Source organism: Aquarana catesbeiana, linkage group LG03 (genome assembly GCF_042186555.1).
Source record: "Aquarana catesbeiana isolate 2022-GZ linkage group LG03, ASM4218655v1, whole genome shotgun sequence".
NCBI lineage: Eukaryota > Metazoa > Chordata > Amphibia > Anura > Ranidae > Aquarana > Aquarana catesbeiana.
This window is the reverse complement of record NC_133326.1, coordinates 676,219,440-676,235,443: the sequence shown is the minus strand read 5'-3', so window position 1 is coordinate 676,235,443 and position 16,004 is coordinate 676,219,440. Positions and strand designations below refer to the sequence as shown.

Sequence of the window (16,004 nt, the reverse complement as noted above, 5' to 3'; positions counted from 1 at the left end):
ATCATTCGCTGAAAGAGCTGAACATTTTTTTCAAAAGTAATTTTTTTTTTCAAAAATGAATTTTTTTTTAATCAAAAATGATTTTTTTTTCTTCAAAAATGATTTTTTTTTTCAAAAGTAATTTTTTTTTTCAAAGGTAATTTTTTTTTTCAAAAATGAATTTTTTTATTTCAAAAATAATTTTTTTTTCGAAATTATTATTTTTTTTAAAGTAATTTTTTTTTTCAAAAATAATTTTTTTTTTTCAAAAATATTTTTTTTTTCAAATATATTTTTTTTTCAAAAATAATTTTTTTTTTTAAAGAAATTTTTTTTTCAAAAATATTTTTTTTTTTCAAAAATAATTTTTTTTTTTCAAAAATATTTTTTTTTCAAAAATATATATTTTTTTTTCAAAAATTATTTTTTTACTTTTTTCAAAAATATTTTTTTTTTTTCAAAAATATTTTTTTTTTTACATGGGGCGGTCATAATGTTTTGGCTGATCATGGGGTGGTCATAATGTTTTGGCTGATCATGGGGTTGTCAGCTTTTGTCACTTCCCACTCTAGTTTTGAACATTTCGCCATTCATTCCTATGGGACCAATTTCGCCGCAAAAACGTCATTTCGTGGACCATTCGGCAAAACATTCCACAAAGTAATAACACACCAATCGGGAACAATCCGCTCGTTTCGGTATATTATTTGTCTCTGTAGTGTGAAAACTGTGGGAGGAGTCTACAAGCATTATCAAGTCTAGCAGATGAAGTCACATGCATTTGGAGTGTCTCAGCATCTTGTGTTTACAACCACTGTTTCCTAGCAACGCTCATGCCCTGTTTATGCTTCCCAAATACCGCTTCATCAAAACTGCCCCATCAGAATTACCCCATCAAAACTGCCCCATCATATTCCTCTATTATAAATCAGTACATGGTGTGTCTGTCCCCTCCCCCGGGCTCTGTAATCAGCTGAGATGCTCCAGCCACCTTCCCCCCTGTGTATAACAGAAGCTTTGGTAACCATGGCAACAAAACAAACACTAACAGTACACTCTGATTAATGGCTAAAATTTCCTGAAATGACCTCTAAACAAATGGCCGTATTTTAAAAACTATACATCCTACAGCGAAGATCTTTATATTGTGAGAATCACAAGACCCAGACCTAGATTTTGATGTATAGTATGTCTCTGAAATATTAAAAATGAAGGCACAGTCGCAGTTTAGAAATTGCCCTTCAAATTTGGAGGGGGCTAGAGTGTAGTTTCAATGAATGTCAATGGACGGCGTGAGTTGCAAACAAATGGTCATATTGTGAAAACTATCAGGACTATGGCTTAGCCGTGGACATGTTTAGTGGCAGCAGGGATAGCTGAACGTTTTGATATAAGATTTGTGTAGGTGGGCTTGAAAATGAGGGAGTGGCGGCAGTTTAGAAATCATGTTCTGATTTTCCAGCTTTTGTCATCTCCCACTCTAGTTTCCCCATTCATTCCTATGGGACCAATTTCGCCGCAAAAACGACGATATTTCGTGAACCATTCGGCGAAACGTTCCACAAAGTAATAGCACACCATTCGGGAACAATCCGCACGTTTCGGTATATTACTTGTCTATGTAGTGTAAAAACTGTGGGAGGAGTTAGGGTGGTAAATTTGGCTATAATAATAAGAATAATATATATGTGAGATAACAGTAAGTGGTCTTGCTATGCAAGAACACTTAATAAACTAGAAAAGGTACAATTTCTGGGGAAATTGTGAAAGTGTTCTTGCCTCTACAACTGGAGTGGGCGGAGTAACTGTGTGGGGTGGAGTGGCTTGAGTAACTGTGAAAAGTGTTAAAAAGCTTAATATTTTAAAAAGTATAAATAGTAGTAAAAAAGTTCCATCATTCGCTGAAAGAGCTGAACATTTTTTTCAAAAGTAATTTTTTTTTTCAAAAATTAATTTTTTTTAATCAAAAATGATTTTTTTTTCTTCAAAAATGATTTTTTTTTTCAAAAGTAATTTTTTTTTTCAAAAGTAATTTTTTTTTTCAAAGGTAATTTTTTTTTTCAAAAATGAATTTTTTTATTTCAAAAATAATTTTTTTTTCGAAATTATTTTTTTTAAAGTAATTTTTTTTTCAAAAATAATTTTTTATTTCAAAAATATTTTTTTTTCAAATATATTTTTTTTTCAAATATATTTTTTTTTCAAAAATTTTTTTTTTAAAAGAAATTTTTTTTTCAAAAATATTTTTTTTTTTCAAAAATATTTTTTTTTTTAAAAAATATTTTTTTTTTTTCAAAAATTTTTTTTTTTACTTTTTTCAAAAATTTTTTTTTTTTTTCAAAAATATTTTTTTTTTTTACATGGGGCGGTCATAATGTTTTGGCTGATCATGGGGTGGTCATAATGTTTTGGCTGATCATGGGGTTGTCAGCTTTTGTCACTTCCCACTCTAGTTTTGAACATTTCGCCATTCATTCCTATGGGACCAATTTCGCCGCAAAAACGTCATTTCGTGGACCATTCGGCAAAACATTCCACAAAGTAATAACACACCAATCGGGAACAATCCGCTCGTTTCGGTATATTACTTGTCTCTGTAGTGTGAAAACTGTGGGAGGAGTCTACAAGCATTATCAAGTCTAGCAGATGAAGTCACGTGCATTTGGAGTGTCTCAGCATCTTGTGTTTACAACCACTGTTTCCTAGCAACGCTCATGCCCTGTTTATGCTTCCCAAATACTGCTTCATCAAAACTGCCCCATCAGAATTACCCCATCAAAACTGCCCCATCATATTCCTCTATTATAAATCAGTACATGGTGTGTCTGTCCCCTCCCCCGGGCTCTGTAATCAGCTGAGATGCTCCAGCCACCTTCCCCCCTGTGTATAACAGAAGCTTTGGTAACCATGGCAACAAAACAAACACTAACAGTACACTCTGATTAATGGCTAAAATTTCCTGAAATGACCTCTAAACAAATGGCCGTATTTTAAAAACTATACATCCTACAGCGAAGATCTTTATATTGTGAGAATCACAAGACCCAGACCTAGATTTTGATGTATAGTATGTCTCTGAAATATTAAAAATGAAGGCACAGTCGCAGTTTAGAAATTGCCCTTCAAATTTGGAGGGGGCTAGAGTGTAGTTTCAATGAATGTCAATGGACGGCGTGAGTTACAAACAAATGGTCATATTGTGAAAACTATCAGGACTATGGCTTAGCCGTGGACATGTTTAGTGGCAGCAGGGATAGCTGAACGTTTTGATATAAGATTTGTGTAGGTGGGCTTGAAAATGAGGGAGTGGCGGCAGTTTAGAAATCATGTTCTGATTTTCCAGCTTTTGTCATCTCCCACTCTAGTTTCCCCATTCATTCCTATGGGACCAATTTCGCCGCAAAAACGACGATATTTCGTGAACCATTCGGCGAAACGTTCCACAAAGTAATAGCACACCATTCGGGAACAATCCGCACGTTTCGGTATATTACTTGTCTATGTAGTGTAAAAACTGTGGGAGGAGTTAGGGTGGTAAATTTGGCTATAATAATAAGAATAATATATATGTGAGATAACAGTAAGTGGTCTTGCTATGCAAGAACACTTAACTAGAAAAGGTACAATTTCTGGGGAAATTGTGAAAGTGTTCTTGCCTCTACAACTGGAGTGGGCGGAGTAACTGGGTGGGGTGGAGTGGCTTGAGTAACTGTGAAAAGTGTTAAAAAGCTTAATATTTTAAAAAGTATAAATAGTAGTAAAAAAGTTCCATCATTCGCTGAAAGAGCTGAACATTTTTTTCAAAAGTAATTTTTTTTTTCAAAAATGAATTTTTTTTAATCAAAAATGATTTTTTTTTCTTCAAAAATGATTTTTTTTTTCAAAGGTAATTTTTTTTTTCAAAAATGAATTTTTTTATTTCAAAAATAATTTTTTTTTCGAAATTATTTTTTTTAAAGTAATTTTTTTTTCAAAAATAATTTTTTTTTTCAAAAATATTTTTTTTTCAAATATATTTTTTTTTCAAATATATTTTTTTTTTAAAAGTAATTTTTTTTTCAAAAATATTTCTTTTTTCAAAAATAATTTTTTTTTTTTCAAAAATATTTTTTTTTTCAAAAATATTTTTTTTTTTTTTTCAAAAATGATTTTTTTACTTTTTTCAAAAATGATTTTTTTACTTTTTTCAAAAATATTTTTTTTTTTTCAAAAATTTTTTTTTTTACTTTTTTCAAAAATTTTTTTTTTTTTTCAAAAATATTTTTTTTTTTTACATGGGGCGGTCATAATGTTTTGGCTGATCATGGGGTGGTCATAATGTTTTGGCTGATCATGGGGTTGTCAGCTTTTGTCACTTCCCACTCTAGTTTTGAACATTTCGCCATTCATTCCTATGGGACCAATTTCGCCGCAAAAACGTCATTTCGTGGACCATTCGGCAAAACATTCCACAAAGTAATAACACACCAATCGGGAACAATTCGCTCGTTTCGGTATATTACTTGTCTCTGTAGTGTGAAAACTGTGGGAGGAGTCTACAAGCATTATCAAGTCTAGCAGATGAAGGCCTCTTTCACACGGATGATCCGTATGTCCGTTTTTCATCCATCCGTTTTCGGATGAAAAACGGACATACAGTCATCCCTATGGAGCGTCGGATGTCAGCGGTGACATGTCCGCTGACATCCGACCCGCTCCGATCCGAAAAGTGTAACGGAGGAAAAACCTACTTTTTCCTCCGTTTTCGGATCGGATCGGATGACGACGGACACTACGGACCGTCATCATCCGATCCCCCCATAGGGGAGAGCGGCGCTCTGACAGGTCCGTCGCTGCACAGTGTGCAGCGATGCACCTGTCATCTTCCTGCTCAGCGGGGATCGGCGGAGCTATCCCCGCTGAGCAAGCGGATGTTCACGGGGCGGATCATGACTGATCTGCCCCGTGTGAAAGAGGCCGAAGTCACGTGCATTTGGAGTGTCTCAGCATCTTGTGTTTACAACCACTGTTTCCTAGCAACGCTCATGCCCTGTTTATGCTTCCCAAATACTGCTTCATCAAAACTGCCCCATCAGAATTACCCCATCAAAACTGCCCCATCATATTCCTCTATTATAAATCAGTACATGGTGTGTCTGTCCCCTCCCCCGGGCTCTGTAATCAGCTGAGATGCTCCAGCCACCTTCCCCCCTGTGTATAACAGAAGCTTTGGTAACCATGGCAACAAAACAAACACTAACAGTACACTCTGATTAATGGCTAAAATTTCCTGAAATGACCTCTAAACAAATGGCCGTATTTTAAAAACTATACATTCTACAGCGAAGATCTTTATATTGTGAGAATCACAAGACCCAGACCTAGATTTTGATGTATAGTATGTCTCTGAAATATTAAAAATGAAGGCACAGTCGCAGTTTAGAAATTGCCCTTCAAATTTGGAGGGGGCTAGAGTGTAGTTTCAATGAATGTCAATGGACGGCGTGAGTTACAAACAAATGGTCATATTGTGAAAACTATCAGGACTATGGCTTAGCCGTGGACATGTTTAGTGGCAGCAGGGATAGCTGAACGTTTTGATATAAGATTTGTGTAGGTGGGCTTGAAAATGAGGGAGTGGCGGCAGTTTAGAAATCATGTTCTGATTTTCCAGCTTTTGTCATCTCCCACTCTAGTTTCCCCATTCATTCCTATGGGACCAATTTCGCCGCAAAAACGACGATATTTTGTGAACCATTCGGCGAAACGTTCCACAAAGTAATAGCACACCATTCGGGAACAATCCGCACGTTTCGGTATATTACTTGTCTATGTAGTGTAAAAACTGTGGGAGGAGTTAGGGTGGTAAATTTGGCTATAATAATAAGAATAATATATATGTGAGTTGACAGTAAGTGGTCTTGCTATGCAAGAACACTTAATTACTGATTGATTAAAAAAAATTTGAATGGTTGTAAACCCCTTACATACAGTTGTGCTCATAAGTTTACATACCCTGGCAGAATTTATGATTTCTTGGCCATTTTTCAGAGAATATGAACGATAGCACAAAAACTTTTCTTTCACTCATGGTTAGTGTTTGGCTGAAGCCATTTATTATCAATCAACTGTGTTTACTCTTTTTAAATCATAATGGCAACAGAAACTACCCAAATGACCCTGATCAAAAGTTTACATACCCTGTTGATTTTGGCCTGATAACATGCACACAAGTTGACACAAAGGGGTTTGAATGGCTATTAAAAGTAACCACCCTCACCTGTGATCTGTCTGCTTGTAATTAGTGTGTGTGTATAAAAGGTCAATGAGTTTCTGGACTCCTGACAGACCCTTGCATCTTTCATCCAGTGCTGAACTGACGTTTGTGGATTCTGAGTCATGGGGAAAGCAAAAGAATTGTCAAATGATCTGCGGGAAAAGGTAATTGAACTGTATAAAACAGGAAAGGGATATAAAAAGATATCCAAGGAATTGAGAATGCCAATTGGCAGTGTTCAAACTCTAATCAAGAAGTGGAAAATGAGGGGTTCTGGTGAAACCAAACCACGGTCAGGTAGACCAACTAAAATTTCAGCCACAACTGCCAGGAAAATTGTTCAGGATGCAAAGAAAAACCCACAAATAACTTCAGGTGAAATACAGGACTCTCTGAAAACATGTGGTGTGGCGGTTTCAAGATGCACAATAAGGAGGCACTTGAAGAAAGATGGGCTGCATGGTCGAGGCGCCGAAAGAAAGCCATTACTACGCAAATACCACAAAGTATCCCGCTTACAATAAGGCCTATTATGAAAGGTGCCCCATTCCTACTGTGAAACACGGAGGTGGATTGCTGATGTTTTGGGGATGTGTGAGCTACAAAAGGCACAGGAAATTTGGTCAAAATTGTTGGCAAGATGAATGCAGCATGTTATTAAAAAATACTGGAGGAACATTTGCATTCATCAGCCAGGAAGTTGGGCATTGGACGTACTTGGACATTCCAACATGACAATGATCCAAAACACAAGGCCAAGTCGACCTGTCATTGGCTACAGCAGAATAAAATGAAGGTTCTGGAGTGGCCATCTCAGTCTCCTGACCTCAATATCATTGAGCCACTCCGGGGAGATCTCAAACGTTCAGTTCATGCAAGACAGCCCAAGAATTTACAGGAACTGGAGGATTTTTGCCAAGAGAAATGAGCAGCTTTACCATCTGAGAAGATAAAGAGCCTCATCCACAAATACCACAAAAGACTTCAAACTGTCATTAATTTTAAAAGGGGGCAATACACGGTATTAAGAACTTTTGATCAGGGTCATTTGGGTAGTTTCTGTTGCCATTATGATTTAAAAAAAAGAGTAAACACAGTTGATTGATAATAAATGGCTTCAGCCAAACACTAACCATGAGTGAAAGAAACGTTTTTGTGTTATTCATATTCTCTGAAAAATGGCCAAGAAATCATAAATTCTGCCAGGGTATATAAACTTATGGAGCACAACTGTATACCCAGTGAAGTGACTGGCCTCAGGTGATACACAAAGATGAAACAAATCCTCCAACATAAGTTGTACATGTTTTCCTGCTGTCTTCTCTTTTCTACATCTACAGTGCTTTGAAAAAGTATTCATACCCCTTGAAATTTTCCACATTTTGTCATGTTAAAACCAAAAACGTAAATGTATTTTATTGGGATTTTATGTGAAAGAGCAACACAAAGTGACACATAATTGTGAAGTGGAAGGAAAATGATAAATGGTTTTCAACATTTTTTACAAATAAAGATCTGAAAAGTGTGGTGTACTTTTGTATTCAGCCCCCCGGAGTCAATACTTTGTAGAACTGCCTTTCACTGTAATTACAGCTGCAAGTATTTTTGAGGATGTCTATACCAGCTTTGCACATCTAGAGAGTGACATTTTTGCCCATTCTTCTTTGCAAAATACCTCAAGCTCTGTCAGATTGGATGGAGAGCGTCTGTGAACAGCAATTTTCAAGTCTTGCCACAGATTCTCAATTGGATTTAGGTCTGGACTTTGACTGGGTCATTCTAACACATGAATATGCTTTGATCTAAACCATTCCATTGTAGCTCTGGCTGTATGTTTAGGGTCTTTGTCCTGCTGGAAGGTGAACTTCCACCCCAGTCTCAAGTCTTTTGCAGACTCTAACAGGTTTTCTTCTTTGCCCTGTATTTGGCTCCATCCATCTTCCCATCAACTCTGATCAGCTTCCCTGTCCCAGCTAAAGAAAAACATCCACACAACATGATGCTGGAACCACCATGTTTCACAATGGGGATGGTGTGTTCAGGGTAATGTGCAGTGTTAGTTTTCAGCCACACATAGCGTTTTGCTTTTAGACCAAAAAAAGTTCAATTTTTGTCTCATCTGATCAGAGCACCTTCTTCCACATGTTTGCTGTGTCCCCCACATGGCTTCTCACAAACTGCAAATGGGACTTCTTATGGCTTTCTTTCAACAATGACTTTCTTCTTGCCGCTCTTCCATAAAGATCAGATTTGTGGAGAGCACGACTAATAGTTGTCCTGTGGACAGATTCTCCCACCTGAGCTGTGGATCTCTGCATCTCCTCCAGAGTTACCATGGGCCTCTTACAAAACACTGGCCACCGCCCACACCCATAACTGGCCTTCACAGTAAGGAGCACATGGAGGGCATATACATGTAAGACAAAGACAATTCCATAGCTCAACTCACCAACCAGTCTGCTGACCAACCAAATTAGCCTGTCTAACCGTCTGTTAAAAGCAGGGGTTTAGTTAGCACACATTTGCAAACGCATGTGAAAGCTGCAAGGCCTCGTCAAGGCACCCTGTATTACGAAGACTGCTTCTTGGCTGCTTCTCTGATTAATGCTCTCCTTGCCCGGCCTGTCAGTTTAGATGGATGGCCATGTCTTGGTAGGTTTGCAGTTGTGCCATACTCTTTCCATTTTCTAAAGATGTATTGAACAGAGCTCTGTGAGATGTTCAAAGCTTGGGAGATTTGTTTTATAACCTAACCCTGCTTTAAACTTCTCCACAACTTTATTCCTGACCTGTCTGGTGTGTTCCTTGGCCTTCGTGTTGCTGTTTGTTCACTAAGGTTCTCTAACAAACCTCTGAGGGCTTCGCAGAACAGCTGTATTTATACTGAGATTAAATTACACACCGGGGAACTCTATTTACTAATTAGATGACTTCTGAAGGCAATTGGCTCCATTAGATTTTAGTTGGGGGTATCAGAGTAAAGGGGGCTGAATACAAATGCACACCACTCTTTTCACACATTTATTTGTAAAAAAAATTTGAAAACCATTTATCATTTTCCTTCCACTTCACACTTATGTGCCACTTTGTGTTGGTCTATCACATAAAATCCCAATAAAATACATGCATGTTTTTGGTTGTAACATGACAAAATGTGGACAATTTCAAGGGGTATGAATACTTTTTCAAAGCACTGTATTCAAAGTGCATAATTTTAAAGCTTGTCTGAGCAGTTAGAAAAAAAAGTGGACGGAGAACTGAAATTACACTTTGCAGAGCTCAGTGAGGAGAGTTCTGAGAGCTGATTGGAGGGAAGGGACACACCACTCTTCACACAGCAACAGAGCTGAGGCTGCCAATCAGCTGGAGGTTCCTCCCCTGTCACCTTTTTTCACTTGGTGTCAGGAAAATTTTTCAGAAGTGACTGATACAGATAGCACAGGAAGGAAGCAGCAGACCGAAATGACACCTAGAGCGCTGGATTGATAGAGGGATATACTTTGTTCATATTTCATGAAAGCTTTCAGGTTTTGCTAACCAACATAAGACAATACCTGGATATTTATGGAAACCTTTGGATATGTAATTCTGAATTCACTTGTGGAATGTACTTTTTTGAAAATGATTTGCTCTAAGAACATTAAAATATGTATTTATGATCCTTGTATTCGTATTCATTAGACAAGAATATCCACGCATGTTCCTGAAGAAGCCGTAAGGCGAAACATGTAGAACAAAAAGTGTGGTATTTTTTGTATGGAAGAAATGTATTATTATATACCTTTTTTTTCTTTCACATACATGTGTCAAAATAAAATATCTTTTTTAACCATAACTGTTGATGAGTATATGAATAACACCCAGAAAGTCCCATACACTCTCCGTTAGGGTCTCTCTTTTCCACTTCATCATAAAGGGATGTTAGTGCTGACTAATTAACTTTGGGAACTGATCACTTTAAATTCTCTATTTCTAAGCAATAACTGACCTCTCTAGCTGCTTGCACTGTGAAGTAATTCATTCTCAAATATTCTCTAAGTTCACAGCAAAGACTCTAAATTCTAGTTTAAGGTTTCTAACGGCTTAGAGCCCTTGCACACTGGGGCGGGGGGCGGCGTCGGCGGTAAAACGCCGCTATTATTAGCGGCGTTTTACCGTCGGTATGCGGCCGCTAGCGGGGCGGTTTTACCCCCCGCTAGCGGCCGAGAAAGGGTTAAATACCATCGCAAAGCGCCTCTGCAGAGGCGCTTTGCCGGCGGTATAGCCGCGCCGTCCCATTGATTTCAATGGGCAGGAGCGGTAAAGGAGCGGTATACACTCCGCTCCTTCACCGCTCCGAAGATGCTGCTAGCAGGACTTTTTTTACCGTCCTGCCAGCGCATCGCTCCAGTGTGCAAGCCCTCGGGGCTTGCACACTGGAATACAAGCAGCGGCACTTTCGGGGCGGTTTGCAGGCGCTATTATTAGCGCAATAGCGCCTGCAAACCGCCCCAGTGTGCAAGGGCTCTTAATACAGTTTATTGTCTGGGCCCAGATGTACTTTAAAGAACATTGATTTGAAAGTGATCAACTTTTTTCTAGCTACAAAAATTTGGATTGTACACAGAGTGTGGACACTTTAATGGGAAGAGATCCAATATGCTTACCTGGGAGAATGTGCTGCAGCACATGGAGCAGTCCCAGGACAAGGTGACACTGAGGACACAGGTCACTGAGCACACGGCACGCTGGGATGAAGGCAAACCAGAGAGTTGTCTGAATAGCACAAGAGGTGGAGCTGGGTGACCACTATCACTGTACACAGCATGAGGAGGAACAAAGGCACACAGACAAGATTTAGGTTAGGACAAAATAAAAAAAAAAAAAAAAAAAATCAGCAACTAAGAAAGCAAGTATCAGATAATTCGATCACCTAATCACAAAGTGAGACTTAAAGGGAACTAAAATCTAGCCACCAACATTCTAACACTAACCTATCTAGCCCTGTAAAGAAAAAAAAAAATCAGTATACATACCTTTTCTGCAGGCGATCCGACCCGATCTCCAAGCTCTGATCCCACGCTGAGCTGTGGAGGTGAGTGCAGAGGACACGTCCAACAACGGAAGCCCCATAGTAACTCTATAGGTGACATCACTCCCCATTCATTTCACAGCCGTTGTCAGACGTGTACTCTGCTGTAAGGTATGTATACTGGTTTCTTCTTTACAGGGCTAGATAGGTTAGTGTTAGAATGTTGGTGGCTATAGATGCAGGGATTTTAGTTTTAGCATGGACTTCCACTTTAACCACTTCAGCCCTGGAAGATTTTACCCCCTTCCTGACCAGAGCACTTTTTGCCATTCGCGCACTGCGTCGCTTTAACTGACAATTGCCCGGTCCTGCGACATTGCACCCAAACAAAATTGACGTTCTTTTTTCCCCCAGAAATAGAGCTTTCTTTCGGTGGTATTTGATCACCTCTGCGGTTTTTATTTTTTGCGCGATAAACAAAAAACAAAAAAAAGAGCGACAATTTTGAAAAAAAAAACGCAATATTTTTTTTACTCTTTTTGCTATAATAAATATTCCCCAAAAATATATATAAAATGTTTTTTTCCCCTCAGTTTAGGCCGATACGTATTCTTCTACATATTTTTGTTAAAAAAAAAAAAAAAAAAAAAAAATATCAATAAGCATATATTGATTGGTTTGCGCAAAATTGATAGCGTCTACAAAATAGGGGATAGTTTTATGGCATTTTTATTATTATTTTTTTTTTATTAGTAATGGCGGCGATCTGCGATTTTTATCGTGACTGCGACATTATGGCAGACACGTCGGACACTTTTGACGCTATTTTGGGACCATTGTCATTTATACAGCGATCAGTGCTATAAAAACGCACTGAGTACTGTGTAAATGACACTGGCAGGGAAGGGGTTAAACACTAGGGGGCGATCAAGGGGTTAAGTGTGTCCTAGGGAGTGATTCTAACTGTAGGGGGGATGGGCTACTACTCACATGACAGCGATCACTGCTCCCGATGACAGGGAGCAGTGATCTCTGTCATATCACTAGGCAGAACGGGGAAATGCCTTGTTTACAAAGGCATCTCCCCGTTCTTCCGCTCCGTGACACGATCGCGGGACCCACGGTCATGGAGCGCGCGCGTGCCCACAATGCCGCATCTTAAAGGGGACATACCTGTACGCCCTTTTGCCCACCCGTTCCATTCTGCCGACGTATATCAGCGTGCGGCGGTCGGGAAGGGGTTAGAACTACAGTGAGGGAAAAAGGTATTTGATCCCCTGCTGATTTTGTACGTTTGCCCCACTGACAAAGAAATGATCAGTCTATAATTTTTAATGGTCAGTTTATTTTAACAGTGACAGACAGAAGGAAATCCAGGAAAACGCATTTAAAAAAAAGTTATAAATTACTTTGCATTTTAAATGAGTGAAATAAGTATTTGACTCCTTCACAAAACATGACTTAGTACTTGGTGGCAAAACCCTTGTTGGCAATCACAGAGGTCAGACGTTTCCTGTAGTTGGCCATCAGGTTTGAACATCTCAGGAGGGATTTTCTCCCACTCCTCTTTGCAGATCCTCTCCGAGTCATTAAGGTTTTGGGGCTGACATTTAGTAACTCGAACCTTCAACTCCCTTTACAGGACTTTTATAGTGTTAAAAGTTTGAACTGGCAGACAGGTCCACTTATGGAACAGAAGGAGGGGTGTATTCACTCAAAGAGGTGGGGGTACAAATCGCTCCTCCAAAATACCCAAAAAGAGACAAGCCAGACCACCCCCCTTTCTAACCAGTTTATGACACACTGACTCTTCCACAATTACAGGTACTCTTTACTGTCACATTAATCAAAGACCTGGCACAGACCTGATCTCTGTCGGAGGGCTCAGAACCCTGATGTAGGTGGTGGACACACTGCGGAGATATACTTTTCCAGACCTGAAAAGACAAAAAGAAGAACATACACAAGTATCAGCATCAAGACAGGCAAAGAAAAGACGGCTTTCATAGTGTAGTTGTCACCTGCATGCTGCTGGTAACCTGAAAGTGAAATTCACTGGCAGCTAGCAATGTCACCAAGGTGCATCTGTGACACCACCGTTTACTACCAACAGGTTGCATCCAACTCCCATAATGCATTCCTTTGGCTCCTCTGTATTTTAAAGTTGAACGCTGAACCATAGCTCCCAACTGTCACTGATTTCGAGGGAATGTCCCTGATTTGGAGCAATGTCCCTCTTATTTGTCCCTCATTTTGGTCTGATCTATATAATTATATATAAAATGCACTTTTTATCTTTTAAAAAGTATTTCCCAGCGCTAAACCTTTCATCCAAATTCTAAATTGCTGCGTTTGTAAATTTTAAAAGCCAATATAAAGGAATAGTAGTGGTAAAAAAAAAAGCCCTTTTGGATTTAATTAACCTTTTTATTTGGTTAATTATACTTCAGCAGGTAGGCACTGCTGCGCGAGCCGTTGTAGCTGTACGCCGGCTCTTTAAGATGCTGTAGCAGGCAGGCGCGCGTGCGAGCCCGCAGCGTGTCCCCGGAGCCGATGCGCGTGCCAGGGGGCCCGATGACCGGCGGGCACCCGCAATCGCTTGTGCGAGAACCCGGAATCTGTGTGTGTAAAACACATAAATCCCGGTTCTGTCAGGGGAGAGGAGAGAGATTGTGTGTTCCTACTAAGTAGGAACAACGATCTCTCTCCTCCTCTAGTCAGCCACATTCCCCCTACAGTTAGAACACACATAGGGAACACATTTAACCCCTTGATCGCCCCCTAGTGTTAACCCCTTCCCTATCAGTGACATTTATACAGTAATCAGTGGCTATTTTTTAGCTCTGATCGCTGGATAAATGTCAGTGGTCCCCAAAAAAGTGTCAAAAGTGTCCGATCTGTCCGCCACAATGTCCCAGTCCCCATAAAAATCGCAGATCTTTTGGCGACTTCGGGTAGCGATTTTGTCGGGTTACTTCAGATTTCCATAGACATCAGTGCAGAAACCCCCCACAGATGTCTCCGAAATCCCCCCCGAAGTTGGGACTGACATGCGGGAATGAAATTGTGCAGGTTCAGCTGAACTTGCACAATTTCATTCCCGCTGTCAGTGTGAACCTAGGCTCAAGTGTATTTTTTTCCCCAAAAAATTGCATTTGAAAGACCGCTGCGCAAATACAGTGTGACATGAAATATTGCATTAACCCCCTTTTTTTTCTCTATGCTAAAAAAAAAAAAGTTTGGGGATTCTAAGTAATTTTCCAGCAAAAAATACTGATTTTTAACTTGTAAAAAAACAAATGTCAGAATTGACATTGTCTTGAAGAAGTTAAGGAGAAAGATAATAAGGAAGGTCTTTTTGGATTTCTGGGATGTGGCACACCCTCTGCTTAGTACTACTCCCTGTCAGAGACCTCTTTTTCTATAAGGAAGATAGAATCCCACCACTGCTGACCTCTGAAAATCCAATTTCCCTGGCTGTTATACTTTTCCAGTGGCTCTGGTACTTTACAAGTATACAGATTAGGTTCTCTTCCTAAGATCTGCATACTAGTCCTAGGTCATTGTCCCAAAGTATTGAGGCCAGAGACAGCCAGGCAATTCATGTTTTACAGAAGAAGGTCAACAAAAGCAGCCTTGCATTTCATTTAAAACAGATTGTTTTAAAAAAGTAGGGCTCGTCCGGGATTTGAACCCGGGACCTCTCGCACCCAAAGCGAGAATCATACCCCTAGACCAACGAGCCAGCTGATCTTTCTGAATCACAGGAAAGGCAAATAGACATGACATCAGCATATGGCCCTGCAGCTGCAGAAGAAATACGAGAAAGCCCTGTTAGCTAGCACAGCCGTGTTATACGATACCTGGACACTTTCCTCTCCAGCCCTTGCATTAGCACTGTGGCCCCTGGAAGCAGACCCAGAGGGTAGGAGCCCAGTGTCAGGTCCAAATAGACTGATACTGATGTTAGGCTGGCGGGTTGGGTCAGGATCACCTTGATGGAGACACCGGGTGGCAGGAAGTTGTCTGTACAGAGAAGATTGAGAGTCAGTGCCACATGGATTCTGCTGCTGCGGGAAAGGTCTAATGCTTACCGTGAGGGCGCAGTCGCCGCTGTTGGGTGTGCGTGCTCTTCATGTCACACATGGAACGAGAGGACACCAGGCCACTCACAGACACCAGACATCCACTACAACTGAAAGAAAAAAAAACAGAACATCTCTATAAATATGGGGCTATAGAATGTAAAAATAGCAACCCATAACATTACAGTTGTTATAAAGACAAAAAGGTTTTTTTTTTTACTTTGATGCATTTTTTGTAGTAAGGTAAAAAAAAAAAAATCAAAAAGCTTAACTTTATTTAGGCACTTTAACCACTTCAGCCCCGGAAGATTTGGCTGCTCAATGACCAGGCCATTTTTTGCGATTCGGCACTGCGTCGCTTTAACTGACAATTGCGCGGTTGTGCGACACTGCACCCAAACAATACTGACGTCCTTTTTTTCCCACAAATAGAGCTTTCTTTTGGTGGTATTTGATCACCTCTGCGGTTTTTATTTTTTGCGTATAAACAAAAAAAGAGCGACAATTTAAAAAAAAAAAAAAACACATTATCTTTTACTTTTTGCTATAATAGATATCCCCATTTTTTTTTTCAAAAAAAATATTTTTTTCTTCAGTTTAGGCTGATATATATTCTTCTACATATTTTTAGTTAAAAAAAAAAATCACAATAAGCGTATATTGATTGGTTTGC

The 16,004-nt window shown here is 39.3% G+C and overlaps 1 protein-coding gene and 1 non-coding gene across 2 annotated transcripts in view; both read right to left on the bottom strand.

Annotated features, from left to right (window-relative positions):
• CTC1 (CST telomere replication complex component 1) overlaps positions 1 to 16,004 on the bottom strand; it is a gene marked incomplete in the record, with an annotated part of 113,884 nt that overhangs the window by 46,245 nt on the left and 51,635 nt on the right. The window contains 4 exon segments of the mRNA XM_073622912.1: positions 10,882 to 11,029; positions 13,112 to 13,183; positions 15,110 to 15,272; positions 15,341 to 15,441. Of these exon segments, the coding sequence (XP_073479013.1) occupies positions 10,882 to 11,029; positions 13,112 to 13,183; positions 15,110 to 15,272; positions 15,341 to 15,441 (484 nt within the window).
• On the bottom strand, positions 14,920 to 14,991 carry TRNAP-UGG (transfer RNA proline (anticodon UGG)). Its single transcript has one exon. It is a non-coding gene; the product is annotated as a tRNA-Pro (tRNA).